This window comes from Macaca fascicularis, chromosome 6, assembly GCF_037993035.2.
Source record: "Macaca fascicularis isolate 582-1 chromosome 6, T2T-MFA8v1.1".
Classification (NCBI taxonomy): Eukaryota; Metazoa; Chordata; class Mammalia; order Primates; family Cercopithecidae; genus Macaca; species Macaca fascicularis.
Window position 1 is genome coordinate 85,058,314 of NC_088380.1, and position 25,133 is coordinate 85,083,446.

Consider the following 25,133-nt stretch of genomic DNA (forward strand, 5'->3'; position numbering starts at 1 on the left):
TCCATGCATGATACTGACAAGAAGCTCTTGAATTCATGGCCTAGTTGTTAAAATTCATGATGTTTTCAAACAGCAGTCCTAGAGTCTGCACCTGCGGACCGAGCAGGAGTGGAAAGCTCCCCTGCAGCGGACACCACAGAACTTTCACCTTGCAGATCCCCCTCAACTCCCCGGCACCTCCGCTATCGCCAGCCTGGAGGTAAGAGCTCAAGAGGGACTCAGAAATAGAAACGTGAAAAATTATTTCTAGCTTCTGAACCTTTCCTTTGCCTGATTGTTTCACCGCCAAAATAATTTTTTTAGTCTCACTTATTGAAAATTAATTGGGAGCAAATATAGTCGGCCCTTTGTATCCGTAGGTTCCACATCTGTGGGTTTCGTATCTGCGAATTCAACCAACCACCCATCAAAAATATTTGGCAGAAGAATAAAGCTTCTGTACTGACCATGTACATACTTTTTTTGCTTGTCATTATTCCCTAAACATTATAGTGTGACAGCTATTTACATAGCATTTCCATTGTGTTAGTTACTATAAATAATCTACAGGTGATTTAAAATATACAGGAAGAGATGCATAGATTATATTCAAATACTACACGATTTTATATCAGGGACTTAAGCATCCATGGATTTTGGTATCTGAGGGAGATCCTAGAACCAATACCCCACAGGTAACAAGGGATGACCGTAATGTTACTGTAGGACCAAGTGGTGGAAAAATAAATGATTAGAGAAGATGTCATTAGTCTAACCAATATTTGTTTAGTTCCATCATTGCATTGCATTTTGTGAGGAGTAATGTGAATCAAAAGACTCTGGCTAGCTGAAGAATCTCAGTGCTGGGTTTACCAAAATGTTCCCAGTTTCTGATATATTACCATGAGTCCCAATGTAGTCTATACGAGTGAACTCATCTGGGCATCACAATTTGGGGATACCTTGTTAATAATATTATTTCATCTAAAATAAGGTCCAGGTACATGGGACTCCAGTCATCATTCTTACTAGTGGCAGAAACTGGCATATGTATTTTGATATATAGTTAAGAAAATTGTACAGCATTACTCCATAATTTGTTTGAGAACACAATAAATGTCCTCTAATTGGAGAAAAAAAAAATCAGAACAAAAGGTAGAAATATTTTAATTATCTCCCATTTTCCCCGCTGCTCAAATAAATATATCCAAATAACAGTTGTTTTGAAATGTTTGCTTTTCTCTTCTTAAGCCAATTATTTCAAGTCAGAACAGAAAATTACACAATTATGAAACCAGATTCACCCCAAGTAACCCAAATGAAAAGGCTTTTTTTTTTTTTTTTTTCCCGGAGACTGAGTCTTACTCTGTCGCCCAGGCTGGAGTGCAGTGGCGCAATCTCGGCTCACTGAAACCTCCGCTTCCTGGGTTCAAGTGATTCTCCTGCCTCAGGCTCCTGAGTAGCTAGGATTATAGCCGCGTGCCACCATGCCCAGCAGTTTTTGTAATTTTAGTAGAGATGGGTTTTCACTTTGTTGGCAAGGCTGGTCTCAAACTCCTGATTTGAGTGAATCCTCAGGTGATTCACCCTCCTTGGCCTCTCAAAGTGTTGAAATTACAGGCATGAGCCACTGCGCCCAGTCTGTAGAGGCATTTTTGACTCTCACAGGCATGCTTCGAATAGGGCATTTTAGCAAAAGATAACGTATATGGCTCCAAATGGTTATCGGTGGCCTTGGCAACTTGGTAGAAGCTATTGTCATTGCCATAAGCTCTGAGAGCAACTAGGAGGGTCTGAGTTCGGCTGTTGTTAGAGATCTGCCTTCATGGATATTAGCACTTGGGGCTTTCAGTTATGGGTTACCCTGCCATTTGGGTGTTTCTGGTAAATGAAGGTGACAAATTAGACTTTCCTGGCTTGTCGTGGTACTACTATGGAATGAGCCAGATCTCTCTATTCTTCTTAGGGCTTTGATCAGTCCAGGTCTTGGCAACTCCCTTGACCATTGCCACATAGGACAGACCCCTTTGACTTCATTATAACCTGGAAGAGTTTGGGACCAAAACCTATGGAAGTAAGGCTCTACCAAGGCAAGAGTTAAATGCTGTTCAAGGTGTTACAATTATTAGAAGTCTACTTTATATTCTCTTTTCATATGTTTATATTCACATATAAAATTTTTAATTCACATAAGGATTATTTGGAAATCCTCATCTTGTTTGTGGATTAACTAAGCCAAATCCTTTGTTTCTTCCCTGATATGACTAAATCATAGAGACACAGAAACATAGGAAGGAGGCCGAAACCTGTGATAATATGGAGGACCCAAACGAGGACAGCATCACATATTTCTATCTAGCTGAAATTTTGCCTGTGTGTCTGTCTACTTGCCACCTTGTTCCAAAATGCAATAAGGCTATTGTGGAAAGAGAAGGTAGAGCTGTTTTATGCGTTTGTGCTTGGGCACATTAAGCAGCTCTTTGCTTCCCCTCTCATGTGTGTATTTATTTTAGGCATGATTGTGAAACATTAGGGCCAAACTAATAAAAGCCCTTCAGGTCAAAATCACAGTGGACTGTTTTCACTAAAAGCCTGAGCGAGGAGAAGCAGCGAGCTTGGCACCAGCACTGCCAAACGCTGTGTGTGCAATCCGAGGAGTAAAAGGGACTGCAAGGTTGCTCAATACATCCTTTTGATTTTAAAAGGGCCACATTTGAACCATCTGTACTGTTAAGGGCGTTCTGAGAAGGAAATTCTATCAGAAGGAAATTCTCTCAGTAACATGATGTGGTATCTTTCTTAAGAATTTTTTTTAAGATATAGTTTACATATCATAAAATTTACCTTTTTAAAGTATATTGTTCAGTCTTTTTTTATTTAATATATGTTCACAAGGTCAGGCAGCCATAACCACTACTTAATTCTAGAACATTTTCATCACCCAAAAAGAAACCCTATACATATCAGCCATTCTATACTCATTAGCAGTCACTCTCCATTCCCCCTCCAACCCCAGCAGCCCTAGGCAACCACTAATCTTACTTTCTCCCTCTATGGATTCGCCTCTGCTGGACATTTAACATAAAGGGAATCATATAATATGTGACCTTTTATGATTGGCTTCTTCTTTAACTTGGCATGTCTTCCAAGTTTATCCATGTTCTAGCATGTATTGGAACTTCATTCCTTTTTATGGCTGAATAATATTCCCTTGTATTTATTTGTTCATCAATTGGTGGACATTTGTCTCTACTTTTTGGCTACTATGAGCAATGCTGCTATGAATATTCACGTACACGTTTGTGTGTAGATGTATGCTTTCGTTTCTCTTGGTTATAGCCCCAGAGTGGAATTCCTGATGTGCAATCTTGTTATTTGCCCGTTAACAGAGATAATACAGGTCATTTGGCCCAGTCCTTCATCCGGTGCAGGAATAAAAATGATGATTTTCGTTGTAGAATATTATCCATTTGCCTCACCATTCCATTTCCTTTATTTTCAAATAACCAGGACAGACGGCGGACAATGCCCACTGCTCTGTTTCACCGGCTTCTGCTTTTGCAATAGCCACAGCTGCAGCAGGACATGGGAGTCCACCAGGTGAGTAGGGGAGCAGCTATGTACAGATAGGTGACCATTTATATGAAGTCAGTGGCCCGTGTTTGCCAGTGTCTTGATGAGACACTCGTCTGCTCTCACACTGGAATCCCAGGACCTTGGGAAGCCGAAGCAGAAGGATTGCTTGAGACCAGTAATTTGAGACTAGCCAGGGCAACATAGAGACCCCATCGCTATAAAAAAATTTTAAAATTAGCTGGGCATGGCTTTGCATGCCTGTAGTCCCAGTTACTCAAGAGGCTGAGGCAGAAAAATCGCTTGAGGTCAGGAGGTTGAGGCTAGAGTGAGCTGTGATCACACTACTGCACTCCAGCCAGGGTGATAAAGTGAGACCCTATCTCAACAAAACAAAACAAAATAAAATAATAATAAGAGAATGCACATTCCTAGCTCTTTCTGAGTCAGTGTTTCTGGGAAGAGACTGTCTTTTAAATAAGCATCTTCAGAAACTTCCTTATTTGGCCAGGCACAGTGGCTCACGCCGGTAATCCTAGCACTTTGGGAGGCTGAGGCAGGAAGATCACCTGAGGTCAGGAGTTCAAGACCAGCCTGGCCAACATGGTGAAATCCTGTCTCTACTAAGAATACAAAAATTAGCTGGGCATGGTGTCATGTGTCTGTAATTCCAGCTACTCAGGAGGCTGAGGCAGGAGAATCGTTTGAACCTGGGAGGCAGAGGTTGCACTAAGCCAAGATTGCGCCACTGCACTCCAGCCTGTGTGACAGAGCGAGACTCCATCTCAAAAAAAACAAAAGAAAAAAAAAAAAGAAATCCCACCATTTGCAACAATATGGATGAACCTGAAGGACATTATGTTACCTGAAATAAGCCAGGCACAGAAAGGCAGATACTGCATGATCTCACTTATATATGGAATCTAAAACGTCAAACTCATAGAAGTAGAAGGTAGTAGACTGGTGGTTACCAGGGGCTGGTGGGGAGGAAGGGAAGTGGGAAGCTGTTTGGTCAAAGGATAAAAGGTTCAGTTGCACAGGAAAAATAAGTTCTAGAGATCAGTTGTACAGCATGGTGACTAGTTAAAAATGTACCGCATACTTGAAAATTGTTAAGAGAGTAGATTTCAGATGCTCTCCCACAAAAAAATGGTAAGTGAGGTAACAGATGTTACTTAGCTTGACTCAACCATTCTTCAATATATACGTACATCAAAACATCACATTGTACCCTGTAAGCATATACAATAAAAAATAATCAAATGAATAAGCATAAGCTCCTTCAGGTGAGTCATTCAGGCGGTCTGTGGGTTACAGCTCTGAGAAATTCTTTATCAGAGAAGGCTGTTATTCCTCCTGTGTTGTTTGACAGAGTTCTTCACCCTTTATAACTCAATTACTGAGAACACGTTTCCATTTTAATTGAGTACAATGCTAAAAGCATATGCAAGGTGGGAGGGAGGGCTTGTGGAGTGCGGGGAGCAGATGCGGGGGGCAGCAATTGCTTTAGCTGACTCATAATTCATTTCCAGTAGCTCCACGATTCTTTCTGAGATGCTGTCAGTTAATTTTCAGGGTAAAGAAAAAGTACTTAAAATAAAAGCACGGTATTTTAATAGATAAATATTATATTCATTATCTCTTTCCTCTTCTCTCACATGCAAGGAGGATATTATGTTGAAATAAATCTGTAAGTGGTTTCAGGATGGGCATGGTGGCTTACGCCGGTAATCCTAGCACTCTGGGAGGCCAAGGCAGGCAGATCACCCAAGGTCAGGAGTTCAAGACCAGCCTGGCCAACATGATGAATCCCCATCTTTACTAAAAGTACAAAAATCAGCTGGGCGTGGTGGCGCACGCCTGTAATCCCAGCTACTTGGCAGGCTGAGGCAGGAGAATCGCTTGAACCTGGGAGGTGGAGTCTGCAGCGAGCCGAGATCATGCCATTGCACTCCAGCCTGGATGACAGAGTGAGACTCCATCTCAAAAGTAAATAAGTAAATAAATAAATAATAAATCTTTTAGTGGTTTAAATAGCCTTGTTGCTGTGTCTTCACCTAAACTAAACTTATGGGCTCCAATCATCATGATTTGTAGAAACATGAGAGATGGCATATTTTGCTAATTAGCCATTTTTCACCTTTGTGGTAACAAAGGAGTCCTTTCCAAAGATTCTGAACCAATATTCACAATAGTAACTAGTAGATATTATCAGTATGATTTTTTTTTTTTCCAAATTGAGGACCAAAAAGAGATGTTCTGTAATGGACGTTAACTACCATAGTGACTTTTATATATATATTTCTCTAAATAAACATTTTGCAGATTGACCACATTCTGTTTCTTCAGCGTTTTGCCATACATGCTTCACTGGAGACATGGTCAGGCAAATTGGGATGTGCTTTGCCCCAAATATTCTTAAAACCTTTCCCCAAGAGTCCCATCAGAATAATACAAAGCAGCCTATAATGGTCAAAATAGCAATCTTGTCGATACAGTTGGCTTCTATGATTGATTACATTCTGTAACAGTGAACATTTGGGGGGAAATAAGGGAGACTTTGCTAGGCTTTCAGCAGAGTTGTTGTCCATTGTGATTTACTAAGACCTTCTCCTGTCTTCTGTTCTTACGAGCTAGCCTGCCTTTGAAAAAGTGAAGGACAAGAGCATCTCACAGATTTCCTAATTTACATATGGTTTGTGAGGGAAAATTAATTTGGAGTTTATTTGAGATGAGCCCATTCCGTATTTGCTGGAGGGTAGGGGGAGGTCCTTTTTTCACCTGAGATTGCAATGAAGATTGAATCATTCGAATGTGCTTTAGAGAATGGTTTTCTGACTAGCTTTCCCAGGCATATTGGGCCAGAAGGAAAAAGTGACCAAAACAGCCAGCTCTTTCTCCCTTTTTGAAAGCCTGCTGCTTTTCTGTTGCCTTTTTTCCTACTTCTCTCCTGCAGCTCAAATAGTCTTAGGAAGAAAACCTTCTTCAGCGAGCTGGCTTCTGGTGGTGCTTTCTGAGGAGGGCAGCACGGACTTGCTAACAGACTCAGTCAATGTTGCTAGGTGTTAGTGAGCCTGCACCCTGCATGAGCAGACTGCTCTTTTATGACAGTGCTGTTGATGTTGCCTATCATGCAGTCTGAAGCCACATGATTTGATTTTAGAAGTAGAGGCAATAAGGGATTGGATTCAACAGTGCCCATGGCTCTGCTGTGAAGGCAGCAAGTTGCACAGGGGTCAGTTTCAATGGCTAGTGGCGGTAAGAAAGGGGGTCTCTTTTGGAGTGGAGACCAGTGCACTCTTGGGGCTCAGTTACTCAGAGGAATTGGTCCCTTAGCAGATTTCACCTGCCTGGGAGAACTGGGCAGAGAGCAGAAGGTTGTAATCAGAGCAGAAACAGGGAAGGGCTAAGAAGATAATCTGGATTTATTGGCTAGCCAGGGAGAGCATGGCATTGCCCGGGGAGTGCTAGACCTAGATACCTGGACAGGTGTTCAAAGGAAGAGAGTGCTGGATAAGAGTCAACTCCCAAACAGACTTTTTATCTCCTCTGGGAATCAGGAATTGCCAGCCTAGATGCATCCAGAATCTGGTGAGTTGCAAAGGCAAAGCAGAAGAAAGATTGCATAGACAACTAAACACCCCATGCTTTCATCTGTCTCTGCAGGCTTCCTGTCTGCTTATTTGGCTGTGATACAGATAGACTTGGGGATGCAGCTCTGCTGTGTCCTGGCTCATAACAGGAAACAAGGTATAGCCCAGTCAACCCTGAGGTCTGCAGAGTGGGTTTCCATGTTTCAGGTTCCTCTGCAGATTCCCTCTTGCTTTAATACTCTCCCAGCCCTTCCCCTGATCCCATCTCCATAAAAATATCTGGCACCTCTGGGTTATTAATTATTATGTTCTCAAACATTAACTCTAGGCATTTGTATATTAAACCATCTCTTTAAGTTGCTTAGAAAAATTTCTTACTGTGTTAAAAGGAATTTCAAATGCAATAAAAGGGAGGACAGCAATTTTTTTATTTGCAAGGAGGTCAAGACAAGATGTTCCTGCCTGACCCCAGAGGCAAAGAAAACTGATTTTATTTGTGGATGGTGCCCTGTGATCTGTTTGGGATTGCCTGCCCAGCTGCTGGGGTCTCAGCCTGCCTAATTTCCACATGTACTGGAAAAGCCTGGTTTTCAATCTTTTTGGGGGGAACGTGGGGACAGAATCTCGCTTTATCACCCAGGCTGGAGTGCAGTGGCGTGATCTTGGCTCACTGAAACCTTCGCCTCCCGGGTTCAAGTGATTCTCCTGTCTCAGCCTCCCAAGTAGCTGGGACTACAGGTGTGTGCCACCACCCCCAGCTAATTTTTGTATTTTTAGTAGAGATGTGGTTTCACCATGTTGGCCATGCTGGTTTTGAACTCCTGGTTTTGAACTCCTGGTTTTCCAAGCCTCCTGTCTACCTTGGTCTTCCAAAGTGCGAGGATTACAGGTGTGAGCCACTGCACCTGGCCTCAATCTCTTTTTCTTCCTTTTTTTTTTTTTTTAATTAATGAATCAATGACTTTAAAAAAAAATCTACAGCCTTCCCTTCCCAAAATTGGATGAGTCTCTTCCTTCCATGTCATGCTCCCTTTGTTTACCTGAGTCAGCGCTATCCAGAGAACCCATATCCTGCCCCTCAAAACTCAAGATTTGGATTTTATGCTTTCTGTGAATGTGGTAATGCTTCAGGGAATTTTTAATGGATTTTTATGTAGACCCATAGGTGATACCCAGGATTGTAGTGTTGTGCTTTCACTATTACTTCTGTCTCTGTTTATAGTGTTTCTCTGACAAACACATCACAGGAATGCAGCTTTTAGCAGCATTATTGTCTCATGTTTCCTGATTAATTGCAACTCCCTACCAACACTTTCTATCCTTGCTTTATTTTTTTTCCTCGACACTTATCACTATTTGACATACTATTTGTTTTACTAATTTATCTTGCTTTATTATCCATTTCTCCAATAAAATGTAAGATCCACGAGGGCAGAGATTTTTATCTATTTTATATACTGTAGTATCCCTGAAATCTAGAGTAGTATTGTACATGTAGTAAATGATTCATAAATGCTTCATGAATTAATGAATCAATGACTGAATCTTCATACTTGCAATAGGGAATATTCAGTGCAGAAAAGAAAAAACTGTACTGTCCATATATTTTTATAGTGCTGTGATGTTTTTAAATTGTTTGTTGTCGTTGTCATTGTTGTTATTTCTAGGGCAAAAGAGTTTTGTCTTATTTCTCCGACTGACCTGGGGAAATGATATCAGTCTCTTCAAGTCAGCAAGCAGGTTTTGCGTGTCTTGGGTGTTTAGTATCACTTTTTTGGATACCCACAACTCTGAGCTAAGCACCCGGTAGACTTGTAAATAAGCCTCATTGTCTTGGTATTCATTTGATGTAAGACTTTTCCTCGCACTCATGATTGGAAAGTCCTTGAGATATGCCTGGACCTGAGTCCTAAGGTCACCCTAAATGTTTGCTGCCAATCAGAATGCAAGCACTAACTAAACTGTTAAAGCTTCATACTGTGATATTAACAAGAATTGGTTTTGTGTTGCACTCATACCCACAGAATCAGGCTTTTCTTTCTCTCCAATAGAGATACCATCATTGATCTACAAATTAGGCCCAGTTACAGATGGATCCTGAATTTGTAGGCCTGATGTTTATGCAATTTGGGGAAACACATTTCAAGGAAAATAATATAAAATTATAAATATAAACCTTTAGGGCACCTCCCAGGGCTTTGGAAGAGGCCCATAGAAATCGAGAAGGCCTAAAGCTTAAGCTTTCTTGACTTCCTGATAAATCTGCTTTTGAGTCCAATCCAGAAAATTCTTAGAATCACAACAGCTACAGGAAATTTTGTATGCTGGGGAGTGAGGGTGGGGGCATCAGTGATTGTCAATGAGTCATTAGCCATCTTTCTTCTAAGTTAGCCCAGAGTCAGGTGGTATAAGGAAAAAAAGCAGAGGATGGCATCAATTAAATATGAACAGTTGACCAGGTGTTAATATGCACACTCTTCTGGTGACGAGTTGGATTAGCTGGTAGTGGTGAGTAGAGCAGAATGATGTATGTATTGCCACCCTGATTTCCTTCCCCAGTGTCAAATAAGCCTCTCCTTCCATAGGGCTTTAACTCTATACAGGATAGGACTGAAACAAAGGATGGTTGATGGTGTTCTTGTGTGCCACCACACTGATTGAAATGTATTTGCAGGCACCTGCTCAAATTTAAGAGCTCTGCATAAAGTGGAAATATAAATGTGTGCATTTCAAATGGCTGCTGATACAGGGAATCTGCAGGTGCAGTTTGGATATAGTTATGATATGAATAGAAATGCAAATTCAATGAATAAATGTATCAGAGCACATCATTGCACTTACTATACACCTGAAGTTGTAGGATTAATTATAGAGTTTATGAAATGATATAAAATGCAGTATGAAAGTGTGAGGTGGGTTATTTTTATGAGAGTAGAAATCATGGCAGTGGAGGTACTATAAGCAACTCCTGATTATCTGTGAGCAGATTATATGTTTTACTGTTCTATGCAAGTCAAAGTAAATTAACAAAGTAGAGGAATGGTTGAATGCACTTACAGGAAAATTAGTGTCACTGTTACAATTGCTTAGGTAAGCAGTGAGTCTTTTACTGGTGGTTACCTGGTACTTGTAAAGTAGATAATTCATAATCTGTTTTATCTTCTGTAAAACCAGTCATGGCATGTGTAGTAGATCTGAGGGTGATGTGAGTTGGGCTTGGATCGGTTTGTTAAAATACTGATATCTGGTCCCACACCTAAAGATTCTGAGTTGATTGATCTGGGGTACATTGTGGGATTAAGGAATTTTTTAAGTTCCCCAGGTGATACTAATGTGAAGCCAAGTAGGAAATGCTTGTGTGTGTGTGTGTGTGTGTGTGTGTGTGTGTGTGTGTGTGTGTGTATGTTACTGAGGTGATGTCAGTTAAGGGTAAAACTTTGGATGTTTCCAAATTTCACCATAGATTTGGATGTAGATGGATTTAATGATTATTTGATTAATTCAGCAGAAGAATGTGGTTAAAACAGTTGTGTAATCTTAACCCACACCCTCAGGCAATTTAGGAAGTATGTCTGGATTTCATTCTACAGTCTAGTATTAATTTACATATTGAGTGTTTTAGGTGTAGATATGGTAGGTGGGCTGGATGTGAGGAGTGCTAGACTGAGTCCTGTGTGTGTCACCTTGGACGGTTTCTCTCTGGGCCTGTTGTTTCATGATGGAAGCCTGAGAGCTCAGCTGGTGCACTTGCTGTCCACATGTGATCTCAGCCTGTAGCGTCAGCATAACCTGGGAACTTACTGGAAAAATAAATTCTTGGGCCACACATCATTCCTACTGAATCAGCATTTCTGAGGGTGGGACACAGCATCTGTCTTTTACAGACTCTTTAGCTGATTCTGATACATACTGAAGTTTGAGAAGCAGTGAACTAGTATAATGTCCAAGCTGCCTTCCCTATTTAAAAATCTGACTCCATATTACTTGTAGTAGACTATATAGTAGATGAAGAACCTAAATTTGAATCTCTTTCCAAACATTAAGTACAACTCAACCTTTATCTTTTGGTAGTTTTTGCACAGTATGCATAATTGATGTTGTTCCAAGTTGTACATTTAAATTCTCACTTTTCTTCATCATTTAAAATATGGAAGGTTGCCTAGAGTTCTGCATCATGTTAGAAAATCTTTTTATCTCGAAGTAATAAAAACTGTTGTAGTAATTTCTCTCTAATTATACTTTTATAACAGCTTTATTGAGCTATAATTCACATACCATACAATTCACCTATTTAAAGCCTACAGTTCAAGCTGGGTGTGATGGCTCATGCCTGTAATCCCAACATTTTGGGAGGCCGAGGCAGGAGGATTGCTTGAGCCCAGGAGTTCAAGACCCACCTGGGCAACATAGTAAGACCCCATTTATAAAAAAAAAAAAAAAATAGCTGCACATGGTGGCACACGCCTGTAGTCCCAGCTACTTGGGAGGCTAAGGTGGGAGGATCTTTTGGGCCTGGGAGGTGGAGGCTGCAGTGAGTCATGATCATGCTCCATTTCAGCCTGGGCAACAGAGTAAGACCACGTGTCTAAAAAAATAAAAATAAATAAATAAATAATAAATTAAAAAGTCTACAGTTCATGGATTTTAATATATTCCCAGAGTTGGGCAACAGTCACAATACATTTTAGAACATTTCCCCAAGCCCTTTAGCTGTTACCAGTCACTCCCTATTTGTCTCTTCCTCTAGCCCTTTGCAACTGCTAATCTCTTTTCTGTCTCTATAAACTTATTTATTCTCAATATTTAATATAAATGGAACTATTCATACAACATATGCCCTTTTGTGACTGACTTCTTTTACTAGCATGTTTTTGAGGTTCAGCCATTTTTGTAGCATGCATCAGTCACTTAATCCTTTTTACTGTGGAATAGTATTCTATTTTATAGATATACCACATTTTATTTATCCATTCATGAGTTAATGGACATTGGGGTTATTCCTCCTTTTCAGCTGCTGTGAATGATGCTGCTGTCAATGTTCATGTACAAATTTTTGTGTGTATGTTTGTTTGCATTTATGTGAGTACATACCTAGGAGTAGATTTGCTAGGTTGTGTGATAAGATTATGTTTAACTGCTTAATAAACCGTCAAATTGTTTTTGAAAGTAGCTATACAATTTTGCATTTCCATCAGCAGTGTAATTGAGTTCCATTTTCTCCATATAACAGAGTAGTCCCAATTCTTCCCTTGTAATATTACTGTGATTTATTTTATTTATTCATATCCTATAATCATCCAATATGTTGTTATTATTAATATTAATATTTTGAGATGGAGTCTCACTCTGTCGCCCAGGCTGGAATGCAGTGGTGCGATCTTGGCTCACTGCAAACTCCACCTCCTGGGTTCAGGCAATTCTCCCTGCCTCAGCCTTCCGACTATTATTACTTTAGGCAAAGTTATCTTCTAGATCATTTAGAAAGAAGAAAAACAAAAGAGTTTCCTTTATCTTCATTTTTTCCTTCTTTTGTTTATATAGATCCAAGTTTCTGACCTATATCATTTTCCTCTGCCTGAAGAACTTCTTTTAACATTTCTGGCAGGACAGGTCTGCCAGCAATGAATTCCTCCAGTTTTTATTTGCCTGAGAAAGTCTTTATTTCTCCTTCACTTTTAAAGCATAATTTCACTGAACATAGAACTCTAGCTTGGTGGTTTTTTTCTTTCAACACTTTAAATATTTCACTCCACTCTCTTCTTGCTTGCCTGGTTTCTGATGTGATGTTGTCATTCTTGTCCTTGTTCCTCTGTTGGTAAGTGTTTATTTCAAGAACTTCTCTTTATCTTTGGTTTGCTGCAGTTTGAATACGATACGCCTTGATGTGGTTATCTTGGTATTTATTCTGCTTGGTGTTCTCTGAGCTTCCTGGATCTGGGTTTCATGTCTGTTATTAATTTTGGAAAGTTCTTGCCATTATTAATGCAAATATTTCTTTGACTCAGTTCTTCAGTACTCCAATTACTTGTTTGTTATACCCTTTGAAATTGTCCCACAGTTCTTGTATGTGCTCTTCTGTTTGGTTTTTACCCCCTTTCCTTTTTCTCTTTGTGCTTCAGTTTGGAAATTTTCATTGGCCTCTCTTCAAGGTCACTGTTCTTCCCTCAGCTATGTTGAGTCTACCGATGAATCAGATAAAGGCATTCTTCATTTCCGTGTCTGTGTTTTTTATGTCTAGCATTTTCCTTTGAGTCTTAGTTTCTATTTACCTCTTTACATTATCCATCTGAACTTGCATATCGTCTACTTTTTCCATTAGAACCCTTAACATATTATAGATATTTCCCTACTTATGATGGCTCAACTTACAACTTTTTGACTTTATGATGGTGTGAAACTGATGCACTTTCATTAGAAACTGTGCTTTAAGTATGCATACAACCATTCTGTTTTTCACCTTCAGTATAGTATTCAACAAATTATATGAGATATTCTACATTTTATTGTAAAATGGGCTTTGTGTTAGATGATTTTGCCCAACTGTAGACTACTGTTCTGAGCACATTTAAGGTAGGCTAGGCTAAGCTATCATGTTTGGTAGCTTAGATATATTAAATGCATTTTTGACTTATACTACTTTTCATTTAAGATGGGTTTATTGGGATGTAACTCAGTCATAAGTTGAAGAGCATCTGAAATCATAGTTATTTTAAATTGACTGTCTAATAATTCCAAGGTCTTTGTCATATCTAAGTCTGATTCTGATGCTTGCTTTGTATCTGTTATGGGCTGCACTGTGTCCCCACTAAATGTATATTTACCATTACCCTAGAATATGACTGTAGTTGAAGATAGGGTCTTTAAAGAGGTCATTAAGGTTAAATTAGGTCATGTGGGTGAACCCTATAAGGAGGCTACTGGGACATACACATAGACTAAGGCGTGACCATGTGAAGACACAGGAAGAAGACAGCCACCTACAAGCCAAAGAGAGAGGCTCAGAAGAAACCAAACACACTCACTCCGAGATCTGGACTTCTAGTCACCACAACTATGAGAAAATACATTTATTTAGGCCACCATTTCTGTGGTGTTTTATTATGGCAGCCTGGATAAATTACTAAAGTCTCTTGAGACTGTTTCTTCTTGCCTTTTGGCATGCCTTGTAGTTTTTGTTGAGACCCAGACAGGTTATATCAGATAATAGAGACTGAGATAGATAGGCCTTTAAGTGTGAAGATATATGTTATCTGGCTAGAATTTGGGTTGTGCTTGATGTTTGCTTAGGAACCAAAGGCTTCAAATTCCTTCAATGCCCTTTTTGTTTTCCCTCATGAATTGGGGCTTCCCTAAGTACTCCTTCTCAGAGAGAATCTATGTTTTCAAGCTCTTTCTGCTGTAATCTGTTATCCTACTGAGTCTCTGTTAGGGTGGGGTGATGGTGGGGAGGGAGAGTCTTCTATATCTTCCAATGAAACCTTACTGTTTTAATGGATTGGTACCTCAAAGCTGTGACCCTTACAAACGTTTCTCCAGTGATAGAGCTTCTTTTCCCACTGCCCCCTACTTCCCTGGCTGCCACATTCCCAATTTCTTTCCTTGAATCCCTGACCCCTGTAGACTATATTATTTTCCCCATAGCTAGGAAGAAGGCAAGAGGGGACTGGAATGGGAACAATGTCTTTTTCCAAGTGGGATAAGGCTTAGGCAAAGCCTTTTTCCTTGAAGAGCTGACCTTCATTGTGGAGAAGGCCCTGGGCATGTTTCCAGTGTTACTCTTCCCCTCTCCCTGCAAGAGCCATGAAGAGATCTTTCTCCAGTGTTTACTGGGAGGACTTGGTGTGATTCCTGGAAGTAAAGTCCCCAAATGTGTGGCCGCCCTCCTAAGAATGTGGTTCTCAAGAGCATCTCACTGTCATGCTGGTCCACACTCAACCTCCAGCAGTTCATCAATACAACCATTCAAGTACTGCCACCAGCTCATGGCTCCAGCGACTTCTGCTCCAGGTAGGCAGATCTGTGTCTCTCTGGATGTGCTTGGTTTTCTTTCCAGAGTTTGTGATGACCATTTCCCTTGAAACCTCAATTTTCTGGTATGTCCAAGAAAAGTTGTTGATTTTCAGGCTATTTCATTCTTCTTGTGTTATGGATGGATGTGATAACTTCTAAGTTCTTTATGTGTCAGAGCTAAAACTCAGATTCTCAATTTGGTGGGATCTTTATTGTGATCTCAATTTTGTAGGTCAAATTGGGGAGAAATGCACATCGTAACAATACTCAAACTTTCAATCCATTAACTAGGAATGTCCCTTCATTTACTGAGATCTTCTCTCACTTCTGTCGGCGATATTTTATATTTTTTAGCATACAAATCTTGCGTTTGTTTTGTTGCACTTATTCTTAAGTATTTGACTCTTTTTGGTGTTATTGTGAATGGAATTGTTTCCTTTTATTTTTAGATAGTTTGTTGCTAATATTTAGAAATACAATTGATTTTTCTAGATTGTCTTGTTTTCTACAACTTTGCTAAATTCATTTATTAGTTCTACTAGGTTTGTTTTCGAAGATTCTTTAGGATTCTCTACATATAGAATCTTTTCTTCTGTGAATAAAGATAGTTTTATTTCTTCATTTCCAATCTGTATGCCTTTCATTTTCTTTCTTTTCTTTTCTTTTCTTTCTTCTTTTTAAAACGGAGTCTCGCTCTGTCGTGTCCAGGCTGGAGTACAGTGATGGGATCTCAGCTCACTGCAACCTCTGCCTGCTGGGTTCAAGTGATCAGCCTGCCTCAGTCTCCCAGATAGCTGGGATTATAGGCACCTGCCACCACACCTGGCTCACTTTTTGTGTTTTTAGTAAAGACAGGGTTTCACCATATTAGCCAGTCTGTTCTTTCTTGCTTATTGCACTGACTAGACAGCCTATGTTTTGAATTGCAAGCACTTCTTTCAAGTCCTTGTCAAGCATGGGAACTATACACTGCTGATGATATAGTTGGTGCTCATGTTTTACAGTAATAAATATAATGATGTAAACATACAATCAGCTCACAAAAAGCACCTATCAAAATAATCCCACAAAGCTCTTTCTGTACACATCCCATTGGAATTCAGACTTTTTTTATTTTTTGAGAGATAGAGTCCTGCTCTGTCACCCAGGCTGTCGTGGAGTACAGTGACACAATCATGGCTCACTGCAGCCTTGAATTCCTGGACTCAGGTGATCCTTCCACCTAAGCCTCTTGAGTGGCTGGTACTATAGTTATGCACCACTACATCTGGCTAATGTAGAGATGAGGTATCTCCACGTTGCCCAGGCTGGTCTCCAACTCCCGTCTTTAAGTCATCCTCCTGCCTCGGCCTCCCAAAATGCTGGGATTACAAGTGTTAGCCACTGTGCCTGGCTGGAACCTGACTTTGAAACTAGATTAGCTGTACCTTAATAGGCCTTGTTCAGAATCACTGGGTAATTTCTAAATAAAAGCATCCAGGGATACTTTTTTCATTCAGTTGTTCTTTCACGCCACTCTTCAAAAGATTCAGAACACCTTTTTGTTTTTTCCTACTGGAAGGTAGCCTAGTTTGTGACACATTTCCTATTGTTTTTTCCAAAATATATTAAAAATATTTAAACATTATTTCACTAAAGACCAGTACTTTAACAGTGGTCCCAAGTCCTATTTTTAAACCCACACACACATGCACACACTCATACTCACGCACATTGTGCTTGGAATTAGAATTGTGGAACTGCAAAGCTGTGGTTTTCACTGGTGTGAGTATACCCCTGAGCCTGCAAAGCAGCTAGAATGCTCATGGCAGGTGGGCTTTGCATTCTCCTCCTGGAAACATGCCACACAGCAAGCTAGATCACAGAGATATCCTTGCCGTGCTTTCCAAGCGGACCCAAATCCTGTTCCAGCTGGCCTGTCCACCTTCTTCCCTGATGGTGCTGCACTGCCAAGTTCCCTTTCTTTGCATTTTCCCTTCCCCGGCTCCCTGCAGACTGCTCTCTTCTATTACTGTCTCTTCTCAGCGAAGGTACAATGTAGTTGATTGTGCCTCACATGGCTTAATTGCTGCTTGATTCCATTACTGTTTCATCCATGTCAGGGCCAGGCGAGTAACCTAAGTAGGGATGGAGAGGTGCTGCCGTGTTTGAAGGAAACAGCCACTGCCCAGCCCCTGCAGACTGTTGCCATGAGGGGCTGCAGGACAAGGACTGTCAGATGTGTTTTCTCTGCGTTTTTTTTTTTTTTTTTTTTTCAGCCAGAAATCTTGATATTTATGTGAAATTTTCTGTTTTGAAATGTTGGAAGTGAATTCACACTCTTTAAAAATACTGTCCAGGCCAAACATAATACTTCCATGGGCCACATTTGGCTGTGAGCCACCAGTGTGCGACCTCAGATTTACTGTAATCACTTACAGCTGGAGTTGTAGGTTGATACAGCTAAGATTTCCAGAGACACTCCTAAATATTAGCAGTAAACTCCTGAATCTCTTTGGCGCCACCCCCTTGTATCTTGTATTCCTCTTACTGGGCAATTTTACAGAAAGTTGATCTCTTCTGGTGCACTCTGCTTGACCACATTCACTTTCAGAGGGTAATCTTATCTCAAAGGTCTGAGCCTCCCTCACTAGGTCATCCCCTCACTATGGAAGGGGCACAGTGGGGACCATCTTTCTTCATCTCATGTTATAGATTCCGAAGCAAGTGTGGCATCTGGAGTGGTGATGGGTCTTGCCCAGGTTCTCACAGTTCCTAAGAATGAGACTCAGACCTATCCACTACTAAACTGCTGCTTTCTTTGCCCTGATATAGCCTCTAATCCATATTAACTTCAAAAACAGCAAGAGCTTGGGAAGCTTGAATTCCTTCATTTTGTTATTAGCTCTTGCTTCTGCCTTTCTCTGCAGCATATCCATTTCTTTCCATCTTTTTCCCACCTCTGTATCCACCTAGCATTCCCCTAAGTGACAGATACAGCAGTTTGAGGACTCCAGACTGGAGATGAGCCTGGGGGAAATTAGTAGTCTGTGGATGGGTTCTTAGTTGACCAGCAGTTAGCACTGAAGGATCTGTAATTTCATTCACAGCATTGCAGAAATCAGGGCCTTAGTACAATGATATGATCTGGTTAGAGGAGGCACATATTTCTGTATTGAGAATTGGATTACATTTGCAGTGAGATATTGATTACTGTGAATTAAGTTGATGTCACATATATACCCTGCTGTCTACAGTCTCTCAGGATTTGTGAGAACACTCAGCACTGTTTAAATAGCTTAACGGCACGGATAAACTTATACGAAGGGCACAGAATCTGGGCTTTTCCCAGGGACTAGATTACAAGCTAAAATGTAAATTTCAGGCAGGAATTACAAATCAATTTTCTGTTTCAAAATCAGAAGCTTAATATCATGTAGATGTTTTACTGCATTGATTTCCAATGGTGTGTGGATGGGGTAGAATAAGAACAGCCAGGGCCTTCCTCAAAATATACCTGTGCCCCTGGGGATTCTGAGTGGCCTCCCAGAGGCAAGCAGTCCAGAAGAGCAATGTTACTGACGGCAATGTGCTGCACATGTGAATGGTACGAAAACAGACAGAAGGCTAAAAACATCACTGTTCTGCTATCTGCCAGCCCTAAAAAGAACTATGCTCACTTTCTGAATGCAATTCTCTATCTTCTGGTTAGTCAGGGGATGATGGGAAGCAGGCTGCCTGTGTAACCTGTTTTAGCAACGACATTCAGAAGTCTGAGGTCAAAATGTTGGCTGCCCTCAGTTTCTCATATGGGGCCCTCACCATCTTTTCATTTTGGTGTTGCCCACCCTTGCCTTTTTTCTTATTCATCTCCTCTTTTTCTGTATCATGCTATCGTTTTACCTTGCTAGGTTCTCACCTGTTGGAATTCTGCCCCTATTTCATGGCGATACATCCTCTTGCCAGGACGGGCTATGTGCTTTGCAGGCCCAGTGTGAAGTGAAAATGCAAGTGTCCCTGTTGAAAAAAATTATGAAGAATTTCAAGACAGTGACTGCAGGGCATCTAACCAAGCCTGAGACCTTCTAAGCGTGGGCTGTGCATGACACAGGCTGTACACCAAGAAACTGGCCCTGCCTCTTGCAGTCTTGTCAGGAGTCCAGCAGTCTCTTAATGCATCCAACTGGGTCCTGTAGTAAATTGCTCTCAGGATGTGGCCTCCAATGCATTTCTAGGATTATATCTTGGTTCTGTAGAAGTTTTCTGTGGTGAAAAATATATTCGTAGTATTCCTTCATTTTAAAGATGAAAATATTTTAGCCCGGGATAGACCAATTAGAAAGACAAAAACTATCTAAACATAGGACTTCGGATTCCTTGAAGAAAATACATATTTTTTAGTTTTTATTTTTATTTTTTTGAGACGGAGTCTCACTGTAGCACAGGCTAGAGTGCAGTGGCGCAGTCTCTACTCACTGCAGCCTCCGCCTCCTGAGTCAGGCAATTCTCCTGACTCAGCCTCCCGAGTAGCTGGGATTACAGGTGCATGCCACCACACCTGGCTAATTTTGTATTTTTAGTAGAGATGGGGTTACACCATGTTGGCCAGGCTGGTCTTGAACTCGACCTCAGGTGATCCACCCACTTTGACCTCCCAAAGTGGTGGGATTACAGGTGTGAGCCAACACACATGGCCTGAAGAAAATACAAATTTTTTTTTTTAAGAATAACATACAGTGAAATACTTTTAACAATGCAGGAAAGCTGAAAATAATCTCTGATGAGTCAGAAAGACTCTCACTATCTAATGATGATTCAGAGTAACCATAAAACAAAAATTATCATCATATAAGACTAAAAAGGGCAGACACGGTGGTGCATGCCTATAATCCCAGCACTTTGGGAGGCTGAGGCAGGCAGATCACGAGGTCAGGAGTTTGAGACCAGCCTGGCCAACATGGTGAAACCCCATCTCTACTGAAGATACAAAAATTAGCCAGACGTGGTGGCGCATGCCTGTAATCCTAGCTACTCGGGAGGCTGATGCGGGAGAATTGCTTGAACCCGGGAGGCAGAGGTTGCAGTGAGCTGAGATAGTGCCACTGTAATCCAGCCTGGGTGACAGAGCGAGAATGTCTCAGAAAAAAAAAAAAGACTAAAAAAATTCTGGATTCCTGGACTTTTTGGTTATTTGAATCTTTATAATAAAGGCAATAGGGCAAATAAACAGTGGTGGTCATGTCAGTATTATACAAAGCTGAAAATTATTATGCAGGAAAGTTAGAAATAGTAGACAGCCTCAAAAATATACAATGAAAAGTGGAATTTCTTAATGAACTTTTTTGGGAGAAATAACCAATGATAATGTTGTGATTATGTAAAATTTCATCAGCCTCATACATTAAAAGGATGTGACAAGCTTTTAGTTATAAAGTTTTTCAAACTGTTATGTCAAAGATTAAATGTGGTAGTCAAAGTAATCTGTGGAAACATACTGCTTTTATATGGTTGGTGGTGGAAGTCAGCATAAGTAAACCAAACCTTTTAAGGGAGGAAGGGGCTTTTCATCTGCCAGGAAAATATCCCCTTAGACTACAGGTCCTGTGTGTGTTCCTTATTTATGCATCAGATGTGATTAGTACAGGTTGTGCCCTTACTGGCAGTTATAGCCTGTGGCTTTATAAGTGCTGGGAAGACCAAGGTGATAACTTGATAACATGTAGTTAGCCTTTTTAATTGATTGTGAATTCATAGCAGTTATGGGTCATTTTTATAGAGGCAAAGTTCCCAAAGCTTCACCTACATCTTGCAAACCCTTCTCCTGTGCTGCCCAGATGGGCATTTCTGTATATAAATTGAGTGGTTGCATTTATTATCAACATAGCAATAACAACAGTAATTTAGAGTTACACACTTCAATAGGCATACAGCATACTGAGCAATGGTCCAAGTTTTACATATGTTAACTTATGTGTGAAGTAGTTAATATTACTATACTCAGGTTCCAGTAGAGGATATAGAGAGTTAAGTAAATCACCTAAGGTCACTTACGTTACATAGGGAGTAAGTAGCAGATTTGAATCCTGTCATCTAGCTCTTCTAACCACCACCCTACTCGGCTTGAATTTCATCAGTACTTTATTGCCTTGGTCCAATGCACACTCGATGTTTAAAAAATAAGTGAAGAATGCTGGGCACGGTGGCTCATACCTGTAATCCCATCACTTTGGGAGGTTGAGGCAGGAGGATCACCTGAGGTCAGGAGTTCCAGACCAGCTTGACCAACATGGAGAAACCCCATCTCTACTAAAAAGACAAAATTAGCCAGGCGTGGTGGCACATGCCTGTAATCCCAGCTACTTAGGAGAATCGCTTGAACCTGGGAGGCGGAGGTTGCGGTGAGCCTAGATCATGCCATTGCACTCCAGCCTGGGCAACAAGAGTGAAACTCTGTCTCAAAAAATGAAAATTAAAAAAAATAAGTGAAGAAAGGGCCCACAGTCTAACCTGTCACCGGCCTAACCTCTGCCTTATACATATAAGGCATAGCTGGAACCTTGTATTTAACCTTGTAGTGCTGCCACTTTGTTTAGGAAGGACATGAACCTTTCTCTTGCATGGTCTGGTGGTTTTAAAAATATACCACAAATTCTTTCCTACTTCTCCCTTCAGGAATTGGTGCTAAATTTCCCTTCTCTTTAGTGTGGGCTGGACTTAGTAACTCACTTCTAACAAATAAAATGAAGCAGAAGTGATCGTGTATGACTTGGCACCTAGGCCATCAAAAGCTTAGTGCCTTTCATCTTGGTCCGTCTCTCTACTGGATCGCTTGCTGTGGGGACAACCAGCTACCACATCATGAGGAGAGTCGCACAAGGGAAAAAACTAGGAACTATGTCTTCTGCCAACAGCCATGTGAGTGAGCTCGGAAGCAGACCCTGTAGCTCCAGCATGGCCTTCAGATGACTGCAGGCCTGGTGGACACCTGGACTCCAGCCTCATGAGGTACCCTGAGCCCGAGCCACCCAGCTAAGCCTCTGAATTCTTGTCCTAAAGAAACTGTGAGATAATAAATGTTTGTTGTTTGAAGTCTCAAATTTTAGGGTGATTTGTTATGTAGTAATAGATAACTCATACAGGTGGTATCACAGTAGCCAGTAAGCTTTGACCAAATTATTCGTAATCACATTAAACTTAAGGAGCATGTTTTCATTTTTGAAAGTGAAGCATTTCTGGGCTTTCCCTGTGGAACAGAGCACCCTGGGCTTATCCTCAACCAAATATTTTGAAATTGAGGGAGTATATTTGAAATCTGCCTTGTATTTCAAGGTTCCCAAACAGGCTTTCTCTTCTCTCATCACCTGAAGTGCTCTGAATTGAATAGATTCATTTGTTTCTGCTGTTTGAGAGCCTGGAGCAGTTTGATTTTAACACAACTGTTGCTTAGCAATAGGAAGGAACTTAATGGTTCCACTCTATTCTGCAAACTGAGAGGAGCCTCCCCTGTGTAGCTATTGTCTGTCTGTAATGCTGAATTTTAAATTGTAATTATCATTTGAAGATGAAATTGAAGCTGGCCTATGTGACACATTGTATGTACCCTAGTATCTCCGTTGCCCAGGGAGTTAGACTGGCCCAGTTTGAGGTACCGTACAGACACACTGGTCTCTTGGAATTATAAGGTAGTTAGAAGTCTAAGACAAAGCTGGAAAGAAACTAGTAAATTCCTCATTGGTAGGAAAACAGGTGGTTTGTATTCACTATATACTTATTTCGTGATTCTGGGACCAAAAACTTGGCTTTTAAATTGTTGTGACTAGAACCCGGGCCAATGATTTTAGAAAAGAATCCATAGAGTAGTGGGAATTCTAAAACATTGCGGGGGGTGCGGGAGAGGGTGGGGTGTCCAGCCACCACTGACCTCGCTACCTTGCTCTGTTGGAAAGGCTCCCGGAAATGTCAGCTGCTTAGAATGTTTAAACCCAAGGTGTAGATCTGATTGTTCATCAGAAAGGTGGGTATCATTTCAGAAGCCTCCACCCAAATTAAAAGTGTTGTTCTTTCCCACTCTGTAGACTAAATTATGTACAAGCTTACTTGATGTTTTAAAATCTTCAATTAGTTATATAGGTCTTTCTGTGCACACGCAGTACCATATCAGGTACTGTGGAAGGATAAAAATGAAATACATTGAGGAGAAGTACAAGAGTAGAAGGCATTGCTTCTACTCTTTAAGAGCTGGTCATCTAGTTGAAAAGGTTAGATGAACAGGCATAGAGTAAATGTTAAATGATCAAGATGTAAACTCCAGCATGCTATATAATAATCAGTATAATTATCAACCAATGTTGTTAAACTCTGGGTTTGAAAACCAAGAGAAAATGTCACATTACCAAAATAACAAGGCTTCGGTGCATGACCCTGAAATAATAGGTTAATATAGTTTCAAATTATTTCACAGGCTCTTCCAATTAGTCAGCTTTTTCTGGCAGCAGATTTTTTTTTTTTTTAACTTTGAAACACTTTCTTCCTCTGGATCTACAAGTTATCCTTTATGGGTATGCATTTCTTGGTGTATGTAACAGTCTGAGGAATTTAGCTGGTATATTAGATTAGGTGGAGGCAGCATCCGTCATACTGGACTAAATTAATATTTCCAAGATTTCTGCACATGCATCATAATGAGAAGTGATGAGAGACATATTGGGGCAAATTATATTTCACTGGTTTTGAAAATCAAGAGTCACAAACCTACAGAAAACCCCAACTAGCCTAACTGAAATCGAGTAAAATAATAGTGCTGTGATATGCTTTTATGTGTGTGTGTGTTTTAAAATAAATGTAACAAACAGCCATGGGGGACCAACTGTATCCTTTTTCAGATGTTACTGGATTATCAGCTGTAAAGGCTCTGAGGCTACACGTTTAATTATGTCTAGCATTTGAATGGTAATAGCGCAGATGTTACCTGCCTGTAATCCTCCTCCTCTCTACAGATTTTGCTTTGTTCTTGCTTATTTTCGAGATCCTGCACACAAGTTGAAATTAATTAAAAACAGTAGAGCATCTTAATCTGGATAAGCCTTCATCTGGCAAATAATGTTACACTGCCAAAGATTTCCTCTGCAAAGTCAGTTCTCTTAATTCCTGTAGATGTGTATAAAACAAGCCATAATCCCCTTTAGAGGCAGGCACTAAACGCATACGGCCTCAGCAGAGTTTAGAGTCTCCTACCTTGCCTTCCTTACCTTCCTCACTGGGTGTTAATGACCTGCAAGTGATGTTCTCTTTCTCTTTTTTCTATACTAGCGTTGTGGATTTACACAGACCTACGTGTTCATTACGACAAGCCTGTGAAGTGGGAAGGCAGATACCGTCTTCCTCTTCTGACAGATAAAGGAACAGGCTCAGTGAGGGACAGAGGCTTCCTTACTCAAGGGCAGTTATAAATCACAAGCTGGACTCCCAGTCTAGGTGCTTTAGACCAGACTCATTTGTTTAGTGGTATTTCACAGCCATCTCCCTCTGATATTTCAAGGGACAGCTGAAGAATTAATTGTTATGCAGCTCTCACTCAGTCATTTTAACTACTGACCAGCTTCTCAGATTCAGCCACTTCCTATATATAAGAAAGTTTTGAGGACTGCCATTTATCCCCGGTTTCCTTTGTGCAGTTCATAGCTTTGGTTTAATTTTCCAACAGGACTCAGGGTATATTCGGATACAGATTGATACACGTAGAAGACATATTTAGAGATATGAACCTATTTCTTTGTTCTCATAAACATTGCTTCAGTTAAACGTATAACAAAACCATCACAGCAAGTAGAAGAAACGCCTGAACTCACCAACTAGATTTGATTTATTTTCTTTGTCATTTAAAAATCCACCCTCCATGAGTCTCACCATCTTCTGATGGAGACTTAGGGAGAAAAGCCTCTCATTCTCAAAGATTGGCTGCCCTGTCGTATTGTTCTTCCTAAACAGTTTTATGCAGAC

At 40.6% G+C, this 25,133-nt stretch overlaps 1 protein-coding gene across 10 annotated transcripts in view; it reads left to right on the forward strand.

The window, feature by feature from the left end:
- The window catches only part of RASGRF2 (Ras protein specific guanine nucleotide releasing factor 2), a 265,274-nt gene that overhangs the window by 159,039 nt on the left and 81,102 nt on the right, over positions 1-25,133 (forward strand). For 6 of the 10 annotated variants that reach the window (XM_005557287.4, XM_005557290.5, XM_005557289.5 and 3 more), the window contains 2 exons: positions 74-199; positions 3,490-3,579. In XM_005557287.4, coding sequence (XP_005557344.2) covers positions 74-199; positions 3,490-3,579 — 216 coding nt within the window. Of the gene's footprint in view, positions 1-73; positions 200-3,489; positions 3,580-4,226; positions 4,402-21,806; positions 22,233-25,133 lie in introns of those variants that run through there. The other 4 variants (XM_065546425.2, XM_073993715.1, XM_073993716.1 and 1 more) reach the window with 3 other exon arrangements.